Genomic DNA, 23,892 nt, shown 5'->3' with positions numbered 1-23,892 from the left:
GCGCGCTGGCTGCGGGCGGCGGGGGGGACTTGTTGTTCTTCGCGAAGTCGGAGCCCGAGCGCGCGGCGGAGGCGGAGGCGGCGGCCCAGGGGGAGCGCGAGCGTGAACGCGAGCGGGAGGAGAGCGCGTGCCCGCGAGGAGCCGCCGCGCGCCCGCGGCCCCCGCGCGACGCCAGGTGAGGGGCTGTCGGGCGGGGCCTGGAGGGCCGGGGGCGCGGTGGCGGGCAACCCGCCGGTGAGTCGGGGCCGCAGGGGACTCTCGACGAAGTTGGGCGGGACCCCGAGCCTGACGCCGGGCCCGCGCACCTGCCGTCAGGTGTGCTGCCCCGGAGCGTCGCGCGGGCGGGGCGCCTTGTCCAGGCCCGTAGACTGGGTCGCCTTCCTTTTCAAGGCTGGGGAGCGCGCCCCCTTCCCCGCCCCGTGCGGGAGCCTGGAGACGCTGGGCTCCCAGAGGAGGGCGGCGCGGGGGTGCCCGGGTGTCTCGACTCCCCCTCCCTCCCCACCTGTCTGCGTTTAGCCTCCGGAGGCCGACTCCGAGGCGGGAAGGCGGGGGCGAAAATAATCCACCACGTGCAGGGAGCGCGTGGTCGCGCTGGGCCACTCGGCCTCCGATACCCGAGCGGCTCCGCGTTCTGCCCGCCGGCCCTGCGGCCCCTTTCTCCCACGTCCGCGGCGGGGTCCACACCTATCGAGGTGGGGAGGGAAGAAGCTGGGGACTCGCCGATCGAAGTCACGTTCAAAGCAGCGGGCCTGCCGGGGCTTCCCCGGAGGGAGGCCTCCGTGGGACAGCTTTGGGTGGGGAGGGGGACTGGGCACACATGTCACTTCCCCAAACCCCTCCTCCGGGCTCGGTTTCCTCCTCGGTGAATGAGCCTCTCTTCTAACTTTAAATGCGGGTGTTTCTGTGATCGTGCGGAGTTTAGGACACAGGTGCTGTGCCAGTCTATCCGCTTACACACCTGCGGAGCCTGGGAGGGGATGGTGGGGAAGAGTCTGACTCCTCGGAGCAAAGCCTTGCCCTGCCTCCCCAGGATTCCCACGCACTTGCGGAGCCTTCACCGCGGACCCCTGCCTGTGGCAGGGCGGCTCAGCCAGCCGGGGTTGCTGGTAGTTGCGGGCTCTCTCCTGTGTTAATGATTACGCCCCTGTTTACCTTTCACACGGCTCTTCTGGCCAAGCAGGAATGGGATCTTGCACCTAACAGTTCATTCAGCCACGGGCCCTTAGCAGCCACCTTCTCTGCTCAGGGACACACCCAAGCCAGGGCCGTGGGGTCAGTGGATTCCTCGCTGCCCAACGGCCGCCCAGGCTTGACTGGTTTTGCTAAGGCCCTGCTGCCCGCGCTCGGGGCGCAGGTGCTGTGCCAGGACACGGCCTCCGGAGCGCTGGCTCCAGGCCTGCGGTCCTCGGGGGCACCGGGCTCTCGGGAAGGTGGCTCTGGGCTGGTGGGAGGGGTCTGGGGGGCACACTTGCCACCTTTCGCACTGTGGGCAGTGGAGGAGCTTCCCGGGCTCCTCTGCCCTGGTGACCCAGCAGGGACTTCAAGTTGGAGCCTGGTCGAGGGGACCGGCTTTTACAACTGAAAGCTAGACTCTTATTTAAAAATAAAGCGGATGTTAATGCACACAGCAAGGCTTCTCCCAGGAGCATTTGCTTTTGCGCTGAAACGCATCTGGACTTCAAGGGACCCGTTCCAGGTTCAGCGTCCCCCATTTCCCAGGTGGTGGCTGAGCCGGGCGTTGACTCGAGGCCGCGTGGGGAAGGGCTCTCACTGAGCGTGGGGCTGGCTGCTCCAGCCCCGGGGCTGCAGGAGCTGGGGGGCGGCCCGGGTGCCCTGCTTTGTCCGCAGCTGCGTGCGCTCCTCTGCGGGCCCCGGAGCCACGGGAGAGTTTGTTTACAGTCTTCTCGTGGCCTGGGAGATGCCCTGCCTGCTGCCCGGCTGTCCTGGAGCCGGATGGCTTCTGGAGCAGACTCGCTGGGTTTCGGTCCGGTCCACACGGGAAGCGCAGCCCCGGCCAGCTGGGCCGCTCCTCCGCGCAGTAAACAGTGACTCACCCTCCCTGCACCGCCCCCTGCTCGTGCTGGTGGAAGGTGCGCGGCTCCCTGCGATATTTACTTTTGCTTTTCATAATCACACACTTGTCATGCTTCCTCTTTCCTACAGTTTCAGGAAGTTGAAAGTGTCATCTCTCAACCCTAGAGTTTTAGGGCAGGTGGGGACGAACCTCAGAGCACCCAGCACACGCACGCCCACACACAGCCGCTCGCACACGCACAGTCATGCACACGCACACACATACTCCCACCCCTGTCGGACGAGGGAGCTCAGCCCAGGGGGCCTGGCCCGGCCGGTGGTGGCGGAGGCATGTGGCCGCCCGCCGGCCCTTCTGCGCTGCCTGTCTGAGTGTCCAGGCCCGGGGAGCGGAGGGGTGTTGGGGTGGGAGTCGTCCCCGGGCCTCCCTTCAGAGCTGTGCGAACACATCTGCTTATGCAGCAAACCTTTCACCTGCCGGGGGTGGGGGGCAGGTGTCGGGGTGGGGGTCCCCGGCTGCCCCCCTGGGTGGGGAAGGCCAGCCTTGGGCACGAAGAGCACGCGCGGCCCTGTGTGCTCAGGAGTGCAGGAGGGGGCTTCCGAGTGAGGCCAGGGTTGGGGGGAGGGCGGGGGAGAAGGGTGAGAGCCAGCACAGATTTTTGGGGGGGCTCTAAGAAGCCGAGGGGAGGCCTGGAACGTGACAGGTCAGTAGGTGGCCAGGGCAGGGGAGGGCTTGGGAAGGATGCTGAGGGGGGTGGGCATCCCCTGCCTGCCAGTGGGGGCAGTATTTGGGGGGCCTCGCTGGGACGGAGCTGCCGGGCTGCAGCAGGGGTGCTGGGCTGAGGCCAGCAGACCAGGGCCGGTGAGTGGACGTGTGAGGAGAGGAGAGGCCTCAGGGGCATTTTCTGGGGTCATCCCCTGAGCTGGAGACACAGGAGGAGGGCAGGTGTCCCGGGGGACGTCCTGGCTGCGTGCGGAGCCTGGGCCCGTGGTGGCCTGGCCACGGGAGAAACGGGAGACGGGCCGGGCAGAGGACAGAAGCCCGCAGCGGCGCAGGAGCAGGCCCGGCTGAAGCGGGGGGGTGGGAGCGAGGGCCCCGGCCCGGCTGGCCGGAGGTGTGGCGCTCAGGCTGCCATGAGCCGCCACCGGCTGAGTCACCTCTGGACGTGGCCAGGATGACACAGCTTCCTCGAACTGCAAAGGCAAGGTGACCAGACGTCCTCCAAGCCCGGCAGACAGTCACGTCTTGCTGGAGGGCACCCAGCCAGGGCCAGCCTGCAAGCTGGGTGTGGGCCGGGCTGGAGGGGCGCCCAGCAAGGCTCTGAGGGGCGCACCCCCACGTTGAGGGGAGCTGGCGCCTGGAATCCGGAGTGGGCGGGGCGTGGGGAGCCCTCCCGTCTGCGAGGTGTCGGCCGCTGGGTGCCATGCGCTTGATGTGAGGGCCCTGCTGGGCTTGGAGGGCGCTCAGCATTGGGTGGCTGCGAAGGCCCCGGTCCCCCTGGGGCAGAGGTGGCCCCGTCCAGGCGGTCAGGGTGAGTCAGCTGCTGCTCCCCTGGGGAGGAGCCCCTTCCCTGCGTCCCGCGGAGCCTGCTGCCGCCCCTGCCGCTCCTCTGGGACTGCCGTCCTGAGACGTGGGGGGACGCAGTGGGCGGGGTGTTGGTCTTGGTCGGGGGCTGGCAGGGCCGGCCCCGCGGTGGCGGCCGAGGCAGGGACCCCCTGCCCTCCCCCCCGCCCACGCCGGACAGGAGCAAGTGTTCCGGAGGGCCCGCCCGTGCTGTGTGCCGGGTTCGGTCTCCTGCCCCCCGGAGGCGCGCCGGGCAGGGCGTCTTGCTGGTTCCTCTAGGTGAGAATGAGAGTCTTCGAGCCCTGGCCGTTGCGGCGCAGGGCCGCGGGTGTCCGCACGCCGAAAGGCCGCTGGTTCCGTTCCCGCCGGTCCAGTTCCCAGGCAGGACACCTGCCTGGGCTGCAGGTTCGGTCCTCAGTTGGGGCACATACAAGAGGCAACCCATCCGTGATGATGTTTCTCTCCCTCTTTTTCTCCCTCTCTTCCTGTCCCTCTAAGAACATATAAATAAAATGTAAAGAAAAGAAGAAAATAAAAAGAGCCTTCGAAAGTCTGAAACTCCCTTTTCTGCTAGGTTATCTAGACCCGGGGCTGTTGGAGTCTTCGCTCCTAGTTGGCTTTGCCGATGGGCCCTGAAGCCGGGGCCGGCCGGCACCTGCCATAGAGGCCAGGAGCCGCATTGAAGCGGTGGGCGAGCGGTCAGCGTCGGCTGGGAGTTGGGGTCCAAGTCCCAGGCTCCAGCTTGCCCGCTCTAGGGCAGTGGGGCCTGGGCCCACCAGGAGGCCCAGGGCAGGACCCCGGGCCGCTCACAGGGCTGGCAGGGGAGGGACGCCGGCCCCCAGCGCGCCCCAGCCCGCCGCCATGGAGCGGGCCCACCCCCGCTGCCGGTGGGCTTCCGCTCGCTGGAGGAAGTCGGCTTTCCTGTTCGCTGCGCGCAGAGGCGCATCAGAGGGGAGTTTCTGGCCTCGGGCTGGAGAACAGCCTCTTCAATTAGGAAGGTGGTCACTGCGAAGTGTCCTGAGCGGCAGCTGTGGACTGCGTGCCCTGTCGACCGCGTGCCCTGTGGACCAGCAGCGTCACCAGGCCTGTGGAGGCGAGCTCGTGGCTGTCCCCACGGTGGCAGCGCGGCCCTGCCTGGCGCTGGGACTCCCTGCGTGACTGAGTTTGTTCTCTGGTGGACGTGGGCCAGCACCTGGGGCGCCTCCAGTGCGACCGGCCGCCGACGCGGCAGTGCTGGCGTTGGGCCACGGGGGGCCGGGGCGGGCAGCGGGCGCCCGCCGCAGGTGCCAGGCCGCCCGTGGCTGTCTCCACGCAGCTGGGCACCGGGCGTGTGAGCGGCCCTCCGCACGCCGGGGGCGCTGCGGTTCCCTGGTCTGCGGGCACCTCGTGCGGGACGGTGGTGGTTTGAATCCTCACCCTGGGACACGTTTATTGATTTCAGAGAGGCTGGGGGAGAGGGAGACAAACGTCGATGTGCGCGCGAAGCCTCGGTTGGTCGCCTCCCGGACGTGCCCCGGCCGCCAATCGCACTGCAGGCTTTTGGTGTGTGGGTAACGCTCCAGCCAAACGGGCCCCCGGCCGGCGCTGGGCAGCCGCTTCGAAGCAGCAGCGCTGCACCCTCTCACGTGCCAGGACGGTTCTGCCGACCTCTTCCCAGGGGCCCGTGGTCATTTCTCTAACGTTCTGAGCGCTCCGGTCAGTGCCGCGCATCTGGCGTGGCCGGGCCCCTGCAGCACCGGCGACGGCCCGCGCCGGTTGCTTGGGTCGGGGCGGAGGCCGCCAGGGTCTCCCGCGGCTGTCGGGGGCCCAGGGGAGTGGGCCCCAGAAGGTGGGCAGAGCCGAGGCCCGATGCGCCTGCGGCAGCGGGGGTCCCGGCGGTCCTGGGTCTCGGGCCCCTCGGGGGCCCTGGCGCAGCCCCGAGGGTGTGTGTGGCGCAGAGCCCCCATCAGGGCCGCTCCTGAGTCAGCCCCTTGGCCCAGCTGAGGCGCTGCGAGCCGGACAGGCCCCGGGGCCCTCGCCCCAACCGCCCCTTTCTGAAGAGGGGATGGGGACACACAGAGAGAGGGTCGGCTCGTTCTTTGCGAGCTCGATCTCGAGGAGACAGCGTCCCCCCGCGTCTGCAGGCGTCTGCTCCTCCGGGCCTCACGTTACACTTGTTGAACAGACGGCCTGAGAACTGAAGAGAGGTCCTGAGGTCAAACCCCTGGTCGGGGAACCCCGGGGCCTCTCTTCTGTCCCTGCTGAGGCTCCTCGCCTGGCGTCCGGGCCCCCAGAGGCCGAGGGAGGCGGGCGGGGCGGGCTCCGCGCTGAGCGACCGGACTCCAGGCTGCGGCAGGGAGGCCGGCCCACCTGTGGGCATCCCGGCTGTGTCCCCACCCCAGCAGGGTCCCACGGCAGCAGGCACGGGAGGCAGCATCCCTGCCCTGAGCTCTGCCCCGCGGCCCGTGTCCTGGCTGGGAAGGCTCTGGACACAGCCGTCGCCGCCTGGTGGGGTCGGCGTGGGGTCCGCCGGAGGCCCGGCCCTGGCTGGGGCCTTCCCTTTTCCCTTTGGGCGGGCGGGGCCGGTCTGTGGGAATGTGAGCTTGTGCTCTGTAAACAGCCGGTGACTCAGCGCAGAGCTATGCCTGGCGCCTCCAGGCCCTCGTGCGCTGACGTGCTCGCCGGGATGGGAGCCGCGCTGACCCCCGCCGCCCTTCCTCGCTCCGTGTGGCAGCGGTTCTCACAGCCCCGGCGGCTTCTCCGGCGGCTTCTCCCGTGCGGCTGTGACCGCAGCCCTGGAGGGCAGGGCGGGCCCACGGGGCCGCCCCACATGCCAAGGGTCGAGCCGCTGTCGGAAGCGGCGCTCAGCTCCTTGCTGGGATCTCCCCAGACCCCAGCCCGTCGCCTCGGGCACACGTGTGTGACCACGTGAGGGGTGCGGGGGTCTCCAGCCGGCCCTGCTCCCCACCGCCCTCTGTCAGCGCCCAGGAGGGGGCCGTGGCGGGGGCTGCAAGCCTGGTGCCTGGGCCCTGCTCTGGGTGGGCAGCCGCGGTGGCGAGGGGCCGGCAGGCCCGTGGCAGTGCCTGAGGCAGGGGCGGGGGGCGGGGGCTCCTGGGGCTGCAGCCCTGGGAGGGGTGGGGGCCGCCCACCCAGCTGAGCCTGGATCGAGGTGGAGGCTGTGATAGGGCCCCGTCCCTGGGGCCCGAGGACCCTCCGAGGTGCGTTTGTTTCTCTGGCGTTTGCCCGCCTGGCTTGCCCGTCTGGGGTCTGGCACGTCAGGTGGCCCCCGAGCTGCGGGCTGGTGGCAGGTCGGCCAGCAAGCCTGGTGCCCTGCCCCCCACCCCGCCACAGGGCACAGGGGTTGGTTTACTGTCCCACAACCTGCGATGTCGGCCCTGCTGGCCCGAAGCCATTGTTGCTGTGGGCTTCTCTGTTTCCATGACGACCATCAGGAGTTGGCTACTTCCCAAGGTCTCCATGGCAACTATCAGAGGGGAATCGTGCTTGGGATGCTTGGCTGGCTTTTTCATGAATGATTAGAATGTGTGACACCATGCAGACGCGCAGACGAGAAGGGCGGCGCTGGCCGGCGGCGGCGGGGACGCTCCGAGGCTCCACGGCTCCGCCAGACGCGCGGGCTCCTCAGGTGGCGGCCGCCCTCCCTGCCGTCAGCTCCCAGGCCGCTGTGGGCGCCCCGCCCCCGCCCGCCCTCGGGCCCAGGTCCGGGCTGGGGCCGCCCCGGTGGGGCCGCGATGTCACAGCTGCCGTGCCCTTGGCAGAGGTAGGCCCGCGGGGGGGCGGGGCCCCCAAACGGGCCCACGCTCTCGGGGGCCGCAGGGGCTTCGCTGGGGCAGGTGCTGCCCGCGCCGGGTGGCCCCTTGGGTGCCAGGTGGGGCCGTCCTCGGGGCGCCTTTGCTGCGTGCGCCTCGGCCGCGGACAGGCTCCGGGTGCGAGCGCCAGCGCCCGCCTGGTGTTCCCTCCGGAGCTGGCACCCTTGGCGGCGGTGGGGGGGGCACTGCGCCACGGTGCGCCCGGCCACCCTGGGAGCCGCTGGGGTCCCCTGGGCGGAGCCCCAGGCCCGGCCGCCTGCCCGCCCTGGCTCTTGGGGCGCTGTGCCTGGACGGAGGGAGGGTGCACCCAGCCTGCTCGGAGCCTCCGCGGTGGGCGGCCGCTCCAGGCCACCTGCGGCGGAGCCCGCCTGTCCCCAGCCCGGCAGCACCCGACCTGCCCGTTTGTGTCCTGTGCCCTTCCAGTTACGGCTTCCGAGCAGCTCTGCCCCGGGGACCGTGCCCAGGTTATGACGACGAATCCCAAACCGAACAAGGCGTTCAAGGTGAGTGGGGCGCGGGCGGGCGGGGCGCCGGCGGGTGGCCGAGCTGCCCCTGCCCAGCCCCTCCCCGCCCCCTGGACCCCCCTCCGCGCGGTCGGAAGGCAGCCCCCTCACCTGGAACAGGTGGGGAGAGTTGGGGGCTGTGGCCTCAGGAGACGCCAGCCCTGGGGTCCGGGCAGTTGGCTTCCGTGTGGAGGGTGGAGGGTGGACCCCTCCCCTGGGTAGGGGCCCCGTGGCCCGGCCCAGGGCCTGCCTCTGACGGTCCCTCTCAGCCTCTGAGGCTGGCGGTGCCCTGGGGCCGCAGTCTCTGGCCCTGGGAGCCAAGGGGCATCTCCGCGTGTCTGTGGGCTGCGTACCCCCAAGCCTTCCCGCCACCCCCCCCTCCGTGTCAGTCTTGCGCCAGGCGCCGGGGTAGCCGACGGCCCCTCAGGGAACGACCTGTGTTGCAGCCGCGGTGGCCGCGGTGCTGAGGGGCTCCCCGGGGTGGGGGGGTGCCAGGGCGGCCTGGGGCGCGGGGGCCGCCTCCAGGACCAGGGCTCCCGGACACCGAGCCGCTGGCGGGGTCCAGCGCTGACCGCGTGCCTGGGCCCGCAGGTCAAGAAGGAGGCGGGCGAGAACGCCCCAGCGCTCAGCGACGATGAGCTGGTGTCCATGTCGGTGCGGGAGCTGAACCAGCACCTGCGGGGCCTGTCCAAGGAGGAGGTGGTGCGGCTCAAGCAGCGGCGCCGCACGCTCAAGAACCGCGGCTACGCCGCCAGCTGCCGCATCAAGCGGGTGACGCAGAAGGAGGAGCTGGAGCGGCAGCGGGTGGAGCTGCAGCGGGAGGTGGAGAAGCTGGCCTCGGAGAACGCCAGCATGAGGCTGGAGCTGGACGCGCTGCGCGCCAAGTACGAGGCCCTGCAGACCTTCGCGCGCACCGTGGCCCGCGGCCCCGTGGCGCCCTCCAAGGTGGCCACCACCAGCGTCATCACCATCGTCAAGTCCCCCTCCGTGCCCTTCTCGGCCGCCTCCTAGTGCCGGGGGCCGGGCGCCAGGTGGGCGGGCAGCGGGCACGTCCCCACGCTTGTCAGAGGGCCCATGGGGACAGACCCCCGACGTCCGAGTCCGCACGCAGACTCCGGCGGGGCCCCCGCGGGCGGCTGTGGGTGCCAGATGAGGAGTAGGGTCTCGTGAAGCTGTGCGCCACACGCCTTCCCCCACGCGCCCACTCGCGCCCACGCCCACGCGCCGGCCGCCTCGGCCGCCTGCTCTCTCCAGACCGCCTGCTTTCGGGGGCCTGCGTCTGCCAGGGGAGCCGGCACGTGCGGAACGAAGGTCCCCGGGCGGCACCAGGCCGTGTGGCCAGACAGCAGGGGCTGTGTCTTCCATCCGTCCGGCAGCTGTCCCCTGCCGTGACCGCCGGCCAGCTCGGAGCCCTCTGCCCTGACTGAGCCCTGGTTTCCAGGAGGAGTTTCTGTCCCTGGCGCCCACACACGGCGACTCTGCTGCAGCCCTACCCGGGAGCCTGCGCCAGCAGGAGCTGTGGGGGGGCCGGGGCAGCGGCCTGTCACAGGTGGTCACCTGGGGCCTGTGGGGTCCACGTGGAGAGTTGTCTGCATGTTGTGAATTGTCACTGTGTCGGGGTGACGAGGGAGGCCCCCGGCCCCCAGCAGCACTTGTCTGGCCCCGCCGCCACCGAGGAGCCCTGGAGGGTGGAGCCAGGGGCAGGCGGGGGTGGGGGCCCTGGGGCCGGGAGGGGAAGGGGGCAGCAGGCAGCGGTGGGCCGCACCCCCCCATCCCTGCTGCTGGAGGCGGGGGGGCCGGGGTGAGAAGGGGCGCAGCTGGGGAGGTGGGGCACCCGCCAGCCTGTAGGTGCAGAGGGGACCGGGGCTCTGCGACCTTGGTGCTTGGTCGTCCCGCAGCCTCCGCCGGCTCCCTCCGCTGCGGAGCCACGGCGGCCTTGGCCACGGCGGCTGGGGTTCCTCCCCGAGAGCTGCTGCGGCCCCGCCCCGGGCAGGGTGCCGGCTGTGCCCGGAAGGGCTGCGTCCTTGCCGTATCGGCGTCGCAGGGGGCAGCCTGCGGTGGGGGGGGCGCCGGCGGTGCCCTGAGGCTGCGTCCTCAGCGCAGAGGCCGGTGCCCGGAAGCTGCCGGGGCGCGGCTGTGGCAGGTAATCCACATTGGATGTCAGTAAGGACCGTGGGGAGTATTTAAGAGAGAGAGAAGTATATATATAAAGTTATACACATTCTATCGTGCAGATTTTTGTACCTTTTCCCGTTTGATACTGTAAACCCACAGCAGAGCCGCAGCCTGTGTGGGTCCAGGCTGGCGGCTGGGCTCGCCCGCCGCTCCTGTCTCCCCGCCTGCCCTCTGCCGGGTCTGCGGGGCGGGCGGGCCTGGGGGTCAGCCAGCGCCCGCTGGGTGCCTGTCCCAGGTTCCCCGCCCGGTCCCGTGGGAGGCGGGCAGCCGCCCGCTGAGGGGGTGGGGGCCCTGCGCTTTCCTTCCCGAGTGTGGAGGCTTCATCGTCACGAGTTAATATATGGGTTTCTATTTAAGAGAAAAGGCAAGGACGCGCCACGTGGGGCTGTGCTGTCTCCTGTGCTAAGGCGCCCCCCCCCAGAGGCTGCCCCCACCTCCCCCTTACCCCACCGCTCAGCAATCTCATTTCAATATTTATTTTTGTGCTGCTTTTATCCCGATATAAATTATTGAGAAGAGACCCTATGTTGTGGCCCTTGTCCACGAGGCACGTGGCCCGCCCCGCCCCACGGCCACCAGCTAATTTATTGCTGTACATCTCTGCCGGACGCTTTTGTACCTTTGCAATAAAGTTTTCTGGTTTCAGATGTGTCTCTGTGTGCAGTCGGTGCCCTGGCTGTCGCATGGGCTGTGCCCCGCGGCCCAGCCCCCCCACCCCCACCCCCTGGAGAGCAGTGTCCACGTGGGGTGCTGCCAGGAGCGGGTCTCCCGGGCTGCGAGGCCCCGTGTCCAGACAGCCCCTGGGTGGGCGGGGCGGCCGGGCTCCCTTCCAGGCTCGTGGGGGCCCCTCCCCAAGCTGGGCGTGCAGGGCGGCCCCCGCCCTCACAGCCTGGCACCTCAACTCTGTCCTGCCGCCTCCAGAAGCCTCCCTGCCCTCTACCTGCTAGCTGAGCTGTGGGTGGCCCAGCCAGGGGGGCCGACGGGCCCTCGGGGCCTCCCAGCTGGAGAGGGTGGGGGACTTCCCAGCTGGTGGGGCGTGGGTGGGGGCTGGGCCCTGGGGGGCTGCCAGCCGAGTGCCCTGTCCCCAGGCCCAGGGAGTGCCCCGAAGCCCTGGCCCCGCCCTGCTGTCTCTGAGACTCCTGGTGCCCCGCCTCTCCCAGGTGCCACGGCAGCGGGGGGTGGGGGGGGTGCTGGGAGGCGGACCCTGGGCCTCCCTGTCTGCTGGCTCTTGGGCGCCCTCGCCTGGCTCCCACCCACCCTGCCGGACGCCCAGACACAGGACAGATGGGGACCTGCAGCCACTGCTGCACTCAGCCCCTGCCCACGCCGTGACCCTGACGTCCACACTGGGTCACCAGTCACGGGGGCTCCAAGAGGCTCCCCCTCCCTGCTTCTGTTCCCCTCTTGGCTTGGGAGGCTGGGCCCTCATCCACCCGGGGTCAGCTCCCTGGAGGAGGCAGAGAGCCCAGGGTGCAGGCCCCAGGCGGGGGGAGGAGGCGGCATGCCCTGCCCCGGGGCACGGGGAGTGGGGGGACATGCAGTGTCGGGGCGCACTCCTGCTCTGCCCGGAGCGGGACGGTCCCCCAGCGCCCAGACTTCGACCCCCCCACAGCGCAGGTGTCGGGGCGCCAACCAAAGAAACAGGCACAGGGGCTGCTGGGACACCCAGGTTTATGTGTAAGCGAGCGGAAGCTCCGCCTGCGGCTCTGGGGCCTCTGACCCCGGCCCACATGAGGGGGCATCTTCTTGGGTGGGGGAGGCCACGCTGGCACACTACCCCCCCCACGGCGGCCACCTGAGGGGACGGCCAGCTGCTCCTGGCAGGCTCAGGCGCCTGTCCCACGGGCCTGGCAGGAGGGCTCTCGCGAGGGGCTTGGCCTTTGGCAAAAGGGTCCACAGCCAAGGGGCCCCGTCCTTCCCGGACGCCAGACCACCTGGCCGCTACAGCTCCTCGGCGGGGATCAGCACCCTCTTCTCCACGCTGCGGCTCCTGCGGCCCCCGCCGGCCACGCCAGGGCGGGGCCCGGGCCCCGGGGCCTCCTGCGTGGCCTGCTGCGTGTAGTGCTGGTAGGCGGGCGAGAAGTTGTGGACGGCGTCATGCAGGATGTCCTGTGGGCTCACGGTCTCCCGGAGGCCGCTGGAGATGCTTTGCATGGCTGCCACAGGTGCTGGAGTAGCAGCGGGTGCGTGGTGAGTGTGGGGTCTCCCCCACTTACCCCCCAGCCCCAGGCCTGCTCCTGCTGCCTTGGCCTGCCCGGGGCTCAGCTCGGCCAGCGAGGACCCCCAAATGCGGGCCCGGCTCCTCCATGGGCTGTCCCAGCCATGCCCCCAATGGGGCCACAGGTTTCAGGAAAGCCATGGTGGCCGGTGCATCCACAAGCCGTCCCTGCCCAAAGGGGCCACTCGCTAGGGAAGCCAGCACCAACAGACCCTGTCCCCCCGCCGCCAGGCCGGCCTGGGCGCCCGGGCGTGGTGGGCAGGGGCCTTGGGGCCCAGCGTCCGGTCCAGGCTGCCTGCCCCTGGGCCCCCGCGTGGCCAGTCCCGGGCTCGGCCCTCCCCGCGCATCGAGCTGACCTGCCCCAGACCCGTGAGCAGGGTGGGACGTGTGGCGAGAAAGGCACCCGGCGAGGGCAGGGCTGGCCCCCTCCACGCCGCCGCCCTGCCCCCCACCGCAGGGCCGCACCTGGCGAGCTGTCTTTCTTCTCCGAGTACACCTTGCAGGTGAAGGCGCAGCGCAGGGCCACGGAGGCGAAGAGCATCTCGATGCAGATGAGGAAGTGCTGGTAGCCAGCAGCCAGCGTGCCGGCCCCCACGCTGCTCCCGTCTACCGCCTGGACCGCAGGGATGGCCCCGCACCGCTCCAGGATGGCCAGCAGTACCCCTGGCGAGGCCACAGTCACTCAGGCGCCCCTGGACAGGAGGCGGGGCCGGCGAGGACCCCGGCCTGGAATCCCACGGCCGCCAGCCTCATGGGCTTGGCAGGGCCTGTGTGGGGGATGAGGTCTGGCCCCCACGGAGGCCCCGTGGCCCCCACCCCGGGGAGTCCTGCCCGCCCATGTGGCCCCGATCCATGCAGGGGGGGACTGGCATTCGGGGGCTCCGCAGCCGGGGTCTTGGATATCTAAGGCTCCTCACAAGCCCAGGCCCGGGCCCCCCCACAGCCCTCACCTGCCTGGGGGAGGGCCCACAGCCTGGCCGCCCCCGCGCCGCCCCCGCATGCAGCTCCGGCTGAGAGGGCTGTCACTCCCCATGCCGCAGCAGGGGAAACTGAGGCTGGGCCCGAGGGCCAGCGCGGGCAGGGGGAGGTGGGTTTGGAGCCCGGCGCTCTGGGTTCCGCGGCCTCACCCACCCTGCCAGAAGGAGAGAAAGACAACGGCCTTGATGGTGAGGAACTTGAGGACCGGCTCGAAGGGCTGCAGGAGCTCGCGGGTGGCGAAGTAGAACAGGGACAGAGCGTAGAGGGCCAGGGTGACCGAGGCGTTGTAGAGCAGGGTGACGTAGAGGTAGCCGCTGCGGAGGCTGGGGCCAGAGCCGGGCAGGGGTCAGGCCGGCCCGCGCCCTCCCACCCGCACCCGCGGAGCCGGCCCCCGCCCAGACCCACCCCCCCAGAGGGGCAGGGGGCCTTGCAAGGGAGTCCCCACCCAGCAGCAAGGACGTGGCCCTTCTCCTGCCCCTCCCCTGCCCAGCGGGCCACAGCCTGAAGGACACGCCCTCTGTGTTGTGGACACAGGTAGACGTGAGCGTGTGAGCCCGTGGTCTTTGGGCCTGCGGCGCCCTGGAATCCCCCGCCCCCGCCCCCCCCCCCCCGGGTGGGCGGGCCGCTGCGCGCACTCCTGGCTCCTCAGGGCTCACCCGTGACCAGGGCTGCGCCCTGCCGCTGCCCCCAGGAGTGGACGGCCTGCCCGCCCGCGCTGAGCCCCTCTCCAAGCACAGCCGCCCCCCCCCCCGACCCCCTGCGCGCCTCCCGCAGCCCCCTGCCGCGCCAGCCTCACTTGAAGTCCCCGTCGTGGTATTTGCCGACCGCCTGCAGGACGATGGTGACCAAGGCCATGACGGGCTTCACAACGCAGAACTGCAGTGTGGCCTGGGAGGGGGGGGGCGGGAGTGGGGGCGGGAGTGTGGGCGGCACCGGGCGGGGGCGGGACGGGGCGCGGGCGCGCGGTGCAGGAAGGCCCGCTCACCTGCTTGCAGAAGCGCAGGAACCCGATGGAGTAGGCCACGCCCCGCAGGCAGCAGGTGCCGTGGAGACAGCTGGACCTGCGTGTGCGAGTCCCTGAGGCCCGGCCCTGGGGGCGGGTCCCGCTGCCCGCCGCCCGCTGCCCGGGAGTGGAGGGGCCGGCGGGCTCCGCGGGAGGCGCTTACCGGACGGGCTTCCCGCGGATCTCGGCCAGGATGGCGCTCTCGCCGCCCAGGTGCTGGAAGCAGAGGCTCAGGAAGCTGTAGATGGCGAAGGCTGCGCCCGGCCGGCCGGCGGGCGGAGGCGTGTGAGCCTGGGCGCCCCTGCAGGGAGTCTCCCCGGCCAGCGCCCACCGCGACCCGTTTCTCCAAAGACGCACCGGGGCCCTGGCCCAGCCGTGGGCCGCCGTCCGCCTCGAGGCCCCCGGCGCTCGCCGCGACTCCGTCCCCGCGCCCGCCCGCCCCGTCTAGGCCTGGTTCCTTTCCCAGTCCCGGGCGGCCGGCGGCAGCCCGCCGCCCAGCAGCTCCGCCCCGGCAGGAGGATCGCGGTGGCCGTGAGGCGGCCCCGGCGCAGGCCCGAGGGCGCCGCTCGCTGGGCTCGGGCGGAGGAACCCGCGCCCACGCCGGAGGCGGGCGGGCCGCGCTCACCTTCGTAGCAGTCCCGCACCGAGTCCAGGTAGACGTAGTGCGGGCGGCCGCTCAGGAGGAGGAGGCTGAGCCAGGAGCTGAGGCCGTAGACGGGCACGATGAGGAGCAGGCGGATGATGTGCCTCTGCTCGGCGGGGACCGTGTAGGAGCGCAGGTGCAGGTAGATCTGGGGGGCGGGGCGGGCGTGGGGGCGGGGCCACGACCCCGTGGGCGGGGCCACTCATTCATCCTGGCTTGCGTTTGCGGTCATCTGTTCACTCGCTCGCTCGCTCATTCACTCATCCGTGGAGGGGCTCCCGCGGGGCCGTCACGGCCCCAGTGGGAACGGACATCCGGAAGGCAGCCTGGCACTTCCACGGGGACATGAGTAGGGCTGGTGCCCTTTGACCCCTATGCCGAAGGATGTCTGTTAGGGCCACGCAGAGTGAGCGCCATGCCCGGCGCTGGCCGGCTGATTGCGCCGTGGTGCAGCCACGCACGAGGGTGTCACCCCGCCAGGAAAGCGGAGACGCGCCCTGAGAGGATGCGACGTGGAGGACGTGTCCGGCCGGCGAGCCGGGCCGCACCCCCGCTGGGCTGAAAACGCGCGGGCAAAATGGGGAAAAGGCAGCGCTCTTACCCCTGGACCAGGGGAAGTGTGGGCGGTGACAGCTCATCTGTAAACGTTTCTAGAGTTTTCTATGATATTCCAGAGGAGGCGCAGTGAGCGGAAGGGGAGCAAGGCCGGGGAGGGTGGGCCGAGCAGCGGGCACGGGGTGTGCAGAGGCCGGCGCCCGGCCCGCAGGCTCAGCGGGGCGCAGGTGGAGGCTGGCAGCCCGAGCTGGCTCCCTGTCAGCCGCCGCTCCCCAGCTGACGCAGCGCGCAGGGGGCGGCGGGACCAGCCCCGGGGAGGCCCGCGCTCTGCTCCCAGGGCCAGCACCGCTGTCCTCTCCAGCCTCGCGGGCCCATCGTCACGGCAAGGGCTCCCGTCCCTGTCCGCCCCGTTGGGCCCTGGATGGGCTAAGGGGCGGGCGGGGGCGTCCAGGACGAGGGTGGGCCGGGGCGCTGCCGCCCCCGAGCCCCCGGCCGCTCAGCAGCCTTCGGCCCAGCGCCGCGGTGCTCACGGCCTTTCCCCCCCGCACCGATGACCGGGCCTGCCCCTTCCAGGCGGCCCTCTGCCTGGCCCACCACTGACTCCGGCCTCCCAGCTTTGCTTGCACGCCGCTCGGGGGCAGACGCGGCCCCTCCCCGCCGTGCCTTTCCGCATGTCGCATGTCGGGGAATTCTCAGGACCTGGCACTGCCTGCGCCGGCGCTCAGCAACCCCGTCCCTTCTGGACGCACCCTTGTGCCAGGCCTGGGCTGTCCTGTCTCCCGAGCTGTGAGGCTCTGGGCTGGGCGCACGGCCTCCCTTGTGAGGAGCGGACACCCTGTCCCTCCGCCGCGCTCCGCCCCTGCTCCTGCCTGGGCCTCTGGAGGAAGAGGAGCTTCCCCTCCCGGCTCTGGAGCCTGAGAGAGGCCCCTGGCTTCTCCCAGCCACGGTCTCCCCGTCCGTGGAATGGGACGGCAGTGCCGACCTCCGGGGACAGGCTGAGGGGCGGATGATGTGCTCCAGGCGAAGGGCCCTCGGCCCTCTGCCCCGCGAACCTCCGCCTCCAAGCCCAGCCCCACCCCCGCCCCCTGGCCGGCTGCCGATTCTGAGGCCTGCGCTCTGCAGCTCCGGCTCCCTGTCCAGCCAGGCCTCGGGCCTCGGCTGTCAGCCTCGAGGCCATCGCTGCGGCCCCACCCCCCCGCAGGGCCCGCAGGGCCCGGTCCGGAGGAGGTGCGGCGGGGAGGGCTTACCTGGTGGCAGGTGAGCGCCAGGGCGGTCCACACGGAAACGCCCGAGAGGCCGCGGGCCAGCGCGGTGCTGAGGAAGAGCTGGGAGGCGCCCTGAGAGCTGTTGCCCACGTGGTCCGCCCAGAGCCCGCCGGGCTCGGTGGGCATGGCCGTCGGGGTGCCGGGCTGCGGCCAGGGGGCCGACCCCGGGGGGCCTCCCGCAGGCCCCAGGAGCCCCGGGGCCTTAGTCATCTGCCCAGGCAGGGGGTGCTCGGCGGGAGGAGAGCGCGAAGGCGTCTGAGGCTGGAGACGGCCCAGGGCTAGGAGGAGAGGGGCAGTGGGGAGAGGCAGCTCCTCCCCCCGGCGGCGCCCGGGCTGGCGTTGGCCGCTGGCCCTTCCCAGGGTCAGGGCGGGGGCCCGAGTCTAACCACCCTGCCTGCTTTTCCTGACCCCACAGCCCGGGGCGCCCTCTGAGCACAGGGACCCCGGCTCTGAGGCCCAGGCCTGGGGCGCCTCCTTCACCGGGCTCAGCCACCTGGTGCAGGTATCAACTGCCTGACTGGGACCTGGGGCGGTCCCCATGTTTGGTACCGAGGCCTATGGGGAGCCTGCTAGTCAGGGACCAAAGACATCTGGGAAAGTAGGGGAGCCCCAGGTGCTGTGCAGAGTCCAGGGAGCAGGAGGTTCAAGGGGCGCAGCCCAGCACCGCCCCCCGGCTCCCTGGGGCCGTCTGGGTGCCCTGCTCTGCCCCTTGCTAGCCCCGCAGCCTGTCCTCAGCCACTCGCCCCTCTGCTGGGGCACCAGGCAGCTCCCCCCTCCCACGCCTGCCAACAGCTCTGTCTGGCCTCACCTCTTCTTCCTGCCTTGTCACGGCCTGGCACCTACGTCTCAGGCGGGACGCTCTGGCCCAGCCCTGGGAGACCTGGCTGGTCATTCGCGTGTCCACGTGGCCCCCACTGATGGCCCGCGGGGGGCTGGTCAAGCCCACTACCCGGAGGCCGCAGGAGCCCTGGGGAAGGGCAGCGGCTGCTTCATCGCGGGGTGGCCCACCTGAGCTCCACCTGAGCTCCCGGCGGCAGGGAGGGCTGCGGGGGTGGGGGAGGGGCTGTGGACACTCTATCCCTCCTGGCTGTTGCTCCGTGGCAGCTGGCTCGCTGGAACCTGCTGGCCGCCAGGTGCCCTCACCTGCCTGCGCCACCTGGCCAGGCAGCCACCTTCAGAAGACAGGTGGCAGGGTCTGCAGCGGGTCAAGGTGGGTGGAGCTGGGCCAGAGGCTGTTAGAGGGCAGGCCTGAAACCGGGGGGTGGGGTGCAGGGGACAGTTTCCATCGGGGGGCGAAAATTTCTGGAAGAAGACCGAGGTGGTGGTTGCACTGCATTGTGCGTGTATTAAATGCCTTAAAAATGGGTCAGATTTTTTATGAGAATTTCACCTCCATTCAAAAAGCCCTGTTCCTAAGAGGTATATCGGAAACACTTCTGGTTTTTTGGGGGGCAGTCCCTGGCCCTGCTTGGGGGCCGGATTCGCCTGCCCCACGGTCAGCCCCATGCCACGGCTGCTGCAGAAAGAGGCTCCCCACTTGTCTCTGGGGGGGCCGGGGGGCCTCAGCTTGTGTCTTGTCCCGCTCGGGCTGCGGAGGGGCGTGGGCCCTTGGGCGGTGGGCAGAGCTGCCGCTCTGTGCCATTCTGGGACCTAAGGGCCTGTCCCTTGTGTCACCGGCCCTCCCCGTGCATGGGCACCAGGGGTCACAGCCTGCTTTGCTGGGTGGTCGTGCCTTTTTAGAGGTGGGACTGGGGAGCCCAGAGGCTCGTCCATGTTTCCAGGGTCCCCCAAGGGTATGGGAAGCCCTGGGACGAGGCCGCCAACCCCTGGGGCGCGCCCCCTGCGGCCTCACGCGCACCATGCCCTCAGGAGCCCCGGCCCAGGACGGGCCCTGAGTCTCGGTTAAAGCCCCAGGGCCGCGCCCAGCCTGCACCCCCACCCCAACATGCCGCAGGGCCTCCCCCGAGCTCTGCCCGGAGCCCCGGGCGCGGTGCCTCCTCCCGGCCGGCTGCTGTCCTGCCGTCTCAGGTGTCACCTCGTCTCCTGTGGCTGCGCAGTGTCCTCCGCCCATCTCCCCGCCCCCCCAGGAACTTCCAGAGCCCGGTGCCGCCCGGCCAAGTCCGTCGTGTGGGGAGCCAGGGTCCTGGGCGGCAGTGCGGCCCCCCCTCCCCAGGCACAGCGAGCGCTAGCTGCGCGCCGACGGTGCTCGCCCCCAGCCCCGCCTGCCGTGGCGCCCGGGTCCCGCTGGTGCCGGGGACCAGCCCAGTGCCGCTCAGGGTGGGCAGGCCTGTGCTCACTGCCCATTGGGACAGTGGCTTAGGGGCCTTGCCGGGCAGACTCCAATGTCAGGACAAGGACAGGGCTGGCAGGGACCCAGGGGATGCACTCGTGCAACAGGTGGGCAAGCAAAGGCTTAAGTCCTTCCAGGCCGATGCTGGGGATGGGTGGGCGCCTGGCAGGGGCGCTGTGCACAGGCGCCACAGGCACGTCCCCCGCTGGAGCCACCAGGGCCCCGGGGGGGATGCTGCAAGCAGGGACCCCAGAGCTCTGCCTTTCTTCAGAGGCACCTCGCGACAGGAGGGAAGGCAGGCAGGAGGCCTGGCGGTCTTCCTGGCCCATCGGGCTGCCGGCAGCAAGGGGGCCCCGGGGATTCTGACGTCAGACCGAGCCGACTTATGGCCAGAGGGTCCCTGACCCCCCGGAAGCTCCTTCCGCTCCAGCCCATCCCCTGCTCTGATGGTGGAGGCCGGCCCAGTGCCGTTCGGGGCTGCTCCCACAGCTTTGCACCCCTGGCATGTTCGTGTTCCGCCACTGCCTCCAGGAAGGCCTCCGAGAGCCCAGCTCTGAGGCTGCCCCACCCCAGAGCCCCCTACACACTCTGGGCAATGCCTTTGCCTCATGGAGCAGCTTTGGCTTCGGCCTGGCCCTCCATGCCAGCGTGTGCCTTGTGTGCCTTCTATAACCCTGGGGCTCTGTGTGGCCACCTCAGCAGGCCCTTTACCGCTCCGCTTCCTCGTCCGTAGGGCCCCTCCCTGGGGTACAGCATGCAGGCCTCTACCGTCTCTGGGGACCTGGGACAACCTTCCTTGCTGTGCCCTGAGCTCAGGGGAAGGTGGCCATGTGGCCCTCCCAGGGCCCAGACCCCCAGATCAAGGCCAGTGAGCAAGCAGGACGCAGTGGACGGGGGAGGTGACCGTCCTCCGAGGTCAGTGAGCCCAGCTGTGCCGAGGCCCCGCACGGTGAACAAAGGGTTCGGGCCTGGAAATCGAGGGGTCGGCTCCTGTGTCCAGGAGGCTGACCGTTCTGCCAGGCCAGGGCTCTCTGGCCCCGAGGCCTGGTCCTGGGCACCCCGTGTCGTGGCCCGCGCGCGGGAGAGGCGGCGGGGCTGGCTGGGGCCGGACACTGACCAAGCCTGTCACTGGACAGACCGGCGGGCCCAGGTCTGGGCAGCCAGGGCCTCTGTCCAGCGTTCACTCTGCCCAGGTGCCCGGGCTGCTGGGTGTGGAGAGGCTGCCGGCCAGTCCCAGGCCTCAACGCCGTCGCGACAGTGCTGCCGTGCCCCCTGGTGACCTGTTGCCCGCCGGCTCTGGGCCTTGACGCTGGCACTGACCCTCCTTCCAGGCCGGCCCCCGTCTGGGGACCCCTCTGTAGCTGAGAGCTGCGCCGCCTGGGCCAGGGAGGCGCGGCGGGGGCCGCAGCGGTGGGGCGGGGTGGCCGGGCAGCCCGGGCCCTGGGCTCTGCGGGAGCCCGGGGGCGGCAGGGCCTGTCGCTGAGCGCTTGTCCTGGCCCAGGCAACGGCCATCGACTCAGTAACCCCACCACGGGGGCAGCCAGACCAGGACTCAACGTTGGCCAAGGGCACAGGTGCTCAGGCCTCCAGGCCACACACACAGCAGCGGGGAGCGGGGGCTGGGGGGACGGCCCCCCAGCCCCGCTCTGCAGGACAGGGAAGGATGGCATGACAGTCCCAGCCTGGGGTCCCTCAGGCGGTGGGCAGGCGGGGACGCACCGCCTCTTGGCTGACTTCTGCTCCTCGCCTGGGCCCGGGCACTGGGCGCAGGTCAAACCCGTGGCCTGGGACCCCAACCCACGGCCACGTCTGTGAGCCTGGGCCTCTGTCGGCCTCAGCTCCCACAGGTGACTGGAACCCCTGTGTGAGCAGGTCACCCGTCAGGATGGGGGCTCAGCTGGCACCCCCTCGGCCGTTCCTTTAGTCACAGGCTGCTGCAGCCGAGCTGGGCCTGCCCGCCGGGCATGTCCTGGGTGGGCTTCTCTTGGTTGCCAGGCCGAGGGCGGACCAGCCCAGCCACCCTGTTGGCCCAGGGCACCCCTGCGCTCGCTAGGGTTTCTGGGACTTCGTGCCATCCGCCTGTCTCGCCCACGCCGGGCCTGTGTCCCTCCCCAGGCCTCCTGCCTTGGTCTCCACGCGCGCATGCCCAGGGCCTGTCCATACCTGCCCATCGCCCCAGAGCGAGCTGCTGCCAGTCCTGGATGTGTCCCGGGGAAGCCAGGGCACCGACCTGGGCCTGGACTGACCAGACAGACCTTGGACCCTTTGGTTACCAGGTGGCTCCCTGGGCCTGTCAGGGGCATGACCTCTGGGGGCGGAGGGGCTGTGACTCTCAGAATTTCAAGGTGGGGGTGTTTTTCTCCAGGAGCCCCCACCCCCTTGAGTGCTTGGGGCCCCAGCGTGGACCCCACGCCCTCCTGTGCGCGTGCTCATGCACACACCCATGAACACAGACCCTGTACGTGCCACCCGAGGTCCCCCCACCCAAGGCGCACTGGATCGAATGCAGCCCGTGGGTCTGTACGTTCTCAGTGTTGATAAGAAGGGAGCGAAGCAGCTTGGGTTAAGCACTGGTTTTTAATACAAAAACAATCTCCCGCCGCCGCTGGTACCACACAGGGAGGGCCAGGGAGGGCCAGGAACACGCAAGGAGCTGGGCCCTGGCGAGGCCGTTCACGACTCCCAGGGCGCACTCCGCGCCTTCGCTCCATGGACAGGGCCGGCGGCCACACAGAAGTCTGCCGGGGACGCGCACCCGCCCGGCCGCCAGGCCTACCGCCGGGGAGCCCCTGCTTCTGCCTGACCGTGGGTGGGCCCGCACACCCAGAGGGCGCCGGCCTCCACTGGGCTCCGGCGGGCGCGGGTCACCACACCTGGCACGCCTGCACAGCCTGCCGCACGGCTGTCAACCCCTCCAGGCTCCGGTCCCTCATGGCCACGGCCAGGAGCACTGCTTTGTTCCCCGCTTCCTGCGACACGAACGCCCCCAGGTGCTTTGCGAAGACGTGGATGAGAGGCTGGGGAGGGAAGGGGAGAAACAATTTACATCTTTCCCCCTCTGATACTTTCATTAAGGGTCCCCGGGAACCAGACTGGCTTCCCACACCACCGTTAAGCCATGGCCGGAGAGCGTGATGGGCTGGGACCGGGGCTCAGCGAGCCTCACGACACCCTGCGGCATGAACGCGCCGCGGAGCAGACACCACTCAATTCATCCGCTTAGTGCGTCCCGGTTCGCATCTCTCCCGGCTGCGACTGATCCGGGAGGACTCCCGAAAGGCACGTCTGCAGACAGGACCTCTGTCAAGTCTCACTTCCAGAACGAGCGCGGACGGCCACTCGTTACCTTCATGTGTCACCACAGGGTCCAGCTTCAGGGGAGGCTCCCACCGCAAAATCAGCACCGCCCCTCATCCGCTGGATCAAGTGCTGACCGGCTGGGGAAAGCATCCGCCCCCGGCAGGTGGATGCCTCACCCACGGAGGCCCGGGACAATGCCGCCGCCTGCGCACGGGGCTGCCTACCTACTGGGTATTCCGCGTGCGTACGGGCAAGTGACAGCCACAGGAGCGGCTTTTCCGCCACCACGGAGACTCTTTCCCAACCACGTTACCTCGTCCTGCCCGAGGAGGACTTTGGTCGTGAGCACCGGCTTGCTGACGTCACTGGCCACCTTGCTGGGCTCCACGGCGACCAGGGTACCCATCTTCCCGAACTGGGTCACCACCACCAGGATGTGAGTGCTGAAGGCTGTGCAGACCACTTGGGTGGGGACCCCACGCACCACTTCAGTCCTCTGTTTTGATGTCACCAAGGGTTTGCCTTCCATGGCTGGGCCTCTTTTACGGCACCTTTCGTTTATGTAAGACAGGAAGGCGCGGAGGGAGGCAGAAAGGGAGGAAGAGGAGCAAGTCAGCCAACGTCAGACGCGCCCTGCCGCTCCAACAGGAGCATCGCTCGGCCTTAAACACAAACAGATGCGGCCCATTCAAAGCCAGAGTCTCTGCCCACGCGGGCTTCCCCTGGGACTTTCCGGAGCCGCCGGTTGGACGCGCGCCTGCGCCGACGGGCCGGAGCGAAAGGGCGCTGCCAACTGCGCCTCGGGGTCGCGAGGTGGGGCGGCCGCGTTCCCAGCCGGGTGGCCGCCCACGCCACCGGCGCGGGGGAAGGCTCCCCGGGGGAGCCAGCCGTCGCCAGAGCAGGGGCGCGCGCTCCGCCGGTCCGCCCGCGGAGGCTTTACTTTCTGCGTTTGGGGAAACAACCGGCCCCACAGCACGACCGCCAGGCCGGGCACAGAGCCCGGAGGCGCGAGGCAGCGGGCAGCGAGGAGTCCACCCGCCACCAGCCCGTGCGCGCTCACCTCAATCACGGCGCCCGGAAGTGACGCACAGGGACGGTGCGGGCCCGCCCCCGCGCGGCGCGGCGCGGCGCGGCCCTGCCCTGCCGGATGTGCGGCCTCCGGGTTTCCGGTCCCCTGGCCGGGCCTTCCGGCTTGTGAGTCCTGGCCTCCCTGCTTCCCTGAGTGCTGGCGGGGCGCTCGGGAGCTCGGTGCCGGGCGTTTAGGGAAGGGCCTGCGGCCTCGGGCACGGCGCCGGCGCCAGGCCCTGCGCGCAGGGCGCCCCCGCTCCCCTGGTCCGTCCCTTGAAGGTCCGGGCCGCGGCCTTGGGTCCGGGGTGTCAGGAAACCCTGGAGGGGCCGCCGAGCTGCGCAGACTTGGCCCCGAGGGTGCCCTGGAGCCAGGCCGACGACGTGCCGCGAGCGCGGCGTCAGTCGCCCCCGGCAGGGCTATTCGCAGCTCCTGGCCGGCATCTGGGACTCTGGGAGGGGGACGTAAGGCGGGCCTTGGGTGGCGGGAGAG

At 70.5% G+C, this 23,892-nt stretch overlaps 3 protein-coding genes across 5 annotated transcripts; 1 reads left to right on the top strand and 2 right to left on the bottom strand.

The window, feature by feature from the left end:
• Positions 1–9,612, top strand: MAFK (MAF bZIP transcription factor K). Of its 3 annotated transcripts, none has more exons than XM_054565868.1 (3): positions 1–175; positions 7,828–7,907; positions 8,499–9,612. In XM_054565868.1, the coding sequence occupies exons 2-3, from the start codon at positions 7,872–7,874 to the stop codon at positions 8,916–8,918; spliced, it is 456 nt and encodes a 151-aa protein (XP_054421843.1). In that variant the 5' UTR covers positions 1–175; positions 7,828–7,871; the 3' UTR covers positions 8,919–9,612. The 3 variants fall into 3 exon arrangements, with proteins under 3 accessions (XP_054421843.1, XP_054422022.1, XP_054421931.1); XM_054566047.1 differs by lacking the exon at positions 1–175 and adding an exon at positions 7,203–7,220; XM_054565956.1 differs by lacking the exon at positions 1–175 and adding an exon at positions 7,318–7,355.
• Positions 9,613–12,023: 2,411 nt separating this feature from the next.
• On the bottom strand, positions 12,024–16,954 carry TMEM184A (transmembrane protein 184A). Its single transcript, XM_054565773.1, has 8 exons — positions 16,727–16,954; positions 14,907–15,072; positions 14,445–14,535; positions 14,264–14,339; positions 14,075–14,166; positions 13,432–13,601; positions 12,766–12,963; positions 12,024–12,250 (listed from the first exon to the last, which is right to left on the bottom strand). Exons 1-8 carry the CDS (start codon positions 16,952–16,954, stop codon positions 12,024–12,026), a joined length of 1,248 nt encoding a protein of 415 aa, XP_054421748.1.
• Positions 16,955–21,600: 4,646 nt separating this feature from the next.
• PSMG3 (proteasome assembly chaperone 3) lies at positions 21,601–23,437 on the bottom strand. Its single transcript, XM_054565699.1, has 3 exons — positions 23,395–23,437; positions 22,648–22,885; positions 21,601–22,051 (listed from the first exon to the last, which is right to left on the bottom strand). The coding sequence occupies exons 2-3, from the start codon at positions 22,861–22,863 to the stop codon at positions 21,899–21,901; spliced, it is 369 nt and encodes a 122-aa protein (XP_054421674.1). The 5' UTR covers positions 22,864–22,885; positions 23,395–23,437; the 3' UTR covers positions 21,601–21,898.
• Between the last annotated feature and the right edge of the window lie 455 nt (positions 23,438–23,892).

Source organism: Pteronotus mesoamericanus, unplaced genomic scaffold (genome assembly GCF_021234165.1).
Source record: "Pteronotus mesoamericanus isolate MK-2021 breed Mesoamerican mustached bat unplaced genomic scaffold, CSHL_Meso_final contig_1, whole genome shotgun sequence".
Classification (NCBI taxonomy): Eukaryota; Metazoa; Chordata; class Mammalia; order Chiroptera; family Mormoopidae; genus Pteronotus; species Pteronotus mesoamericanus.
This window is presented reverse-complemented; position numbering and strand designations above follow the sequence as displayed.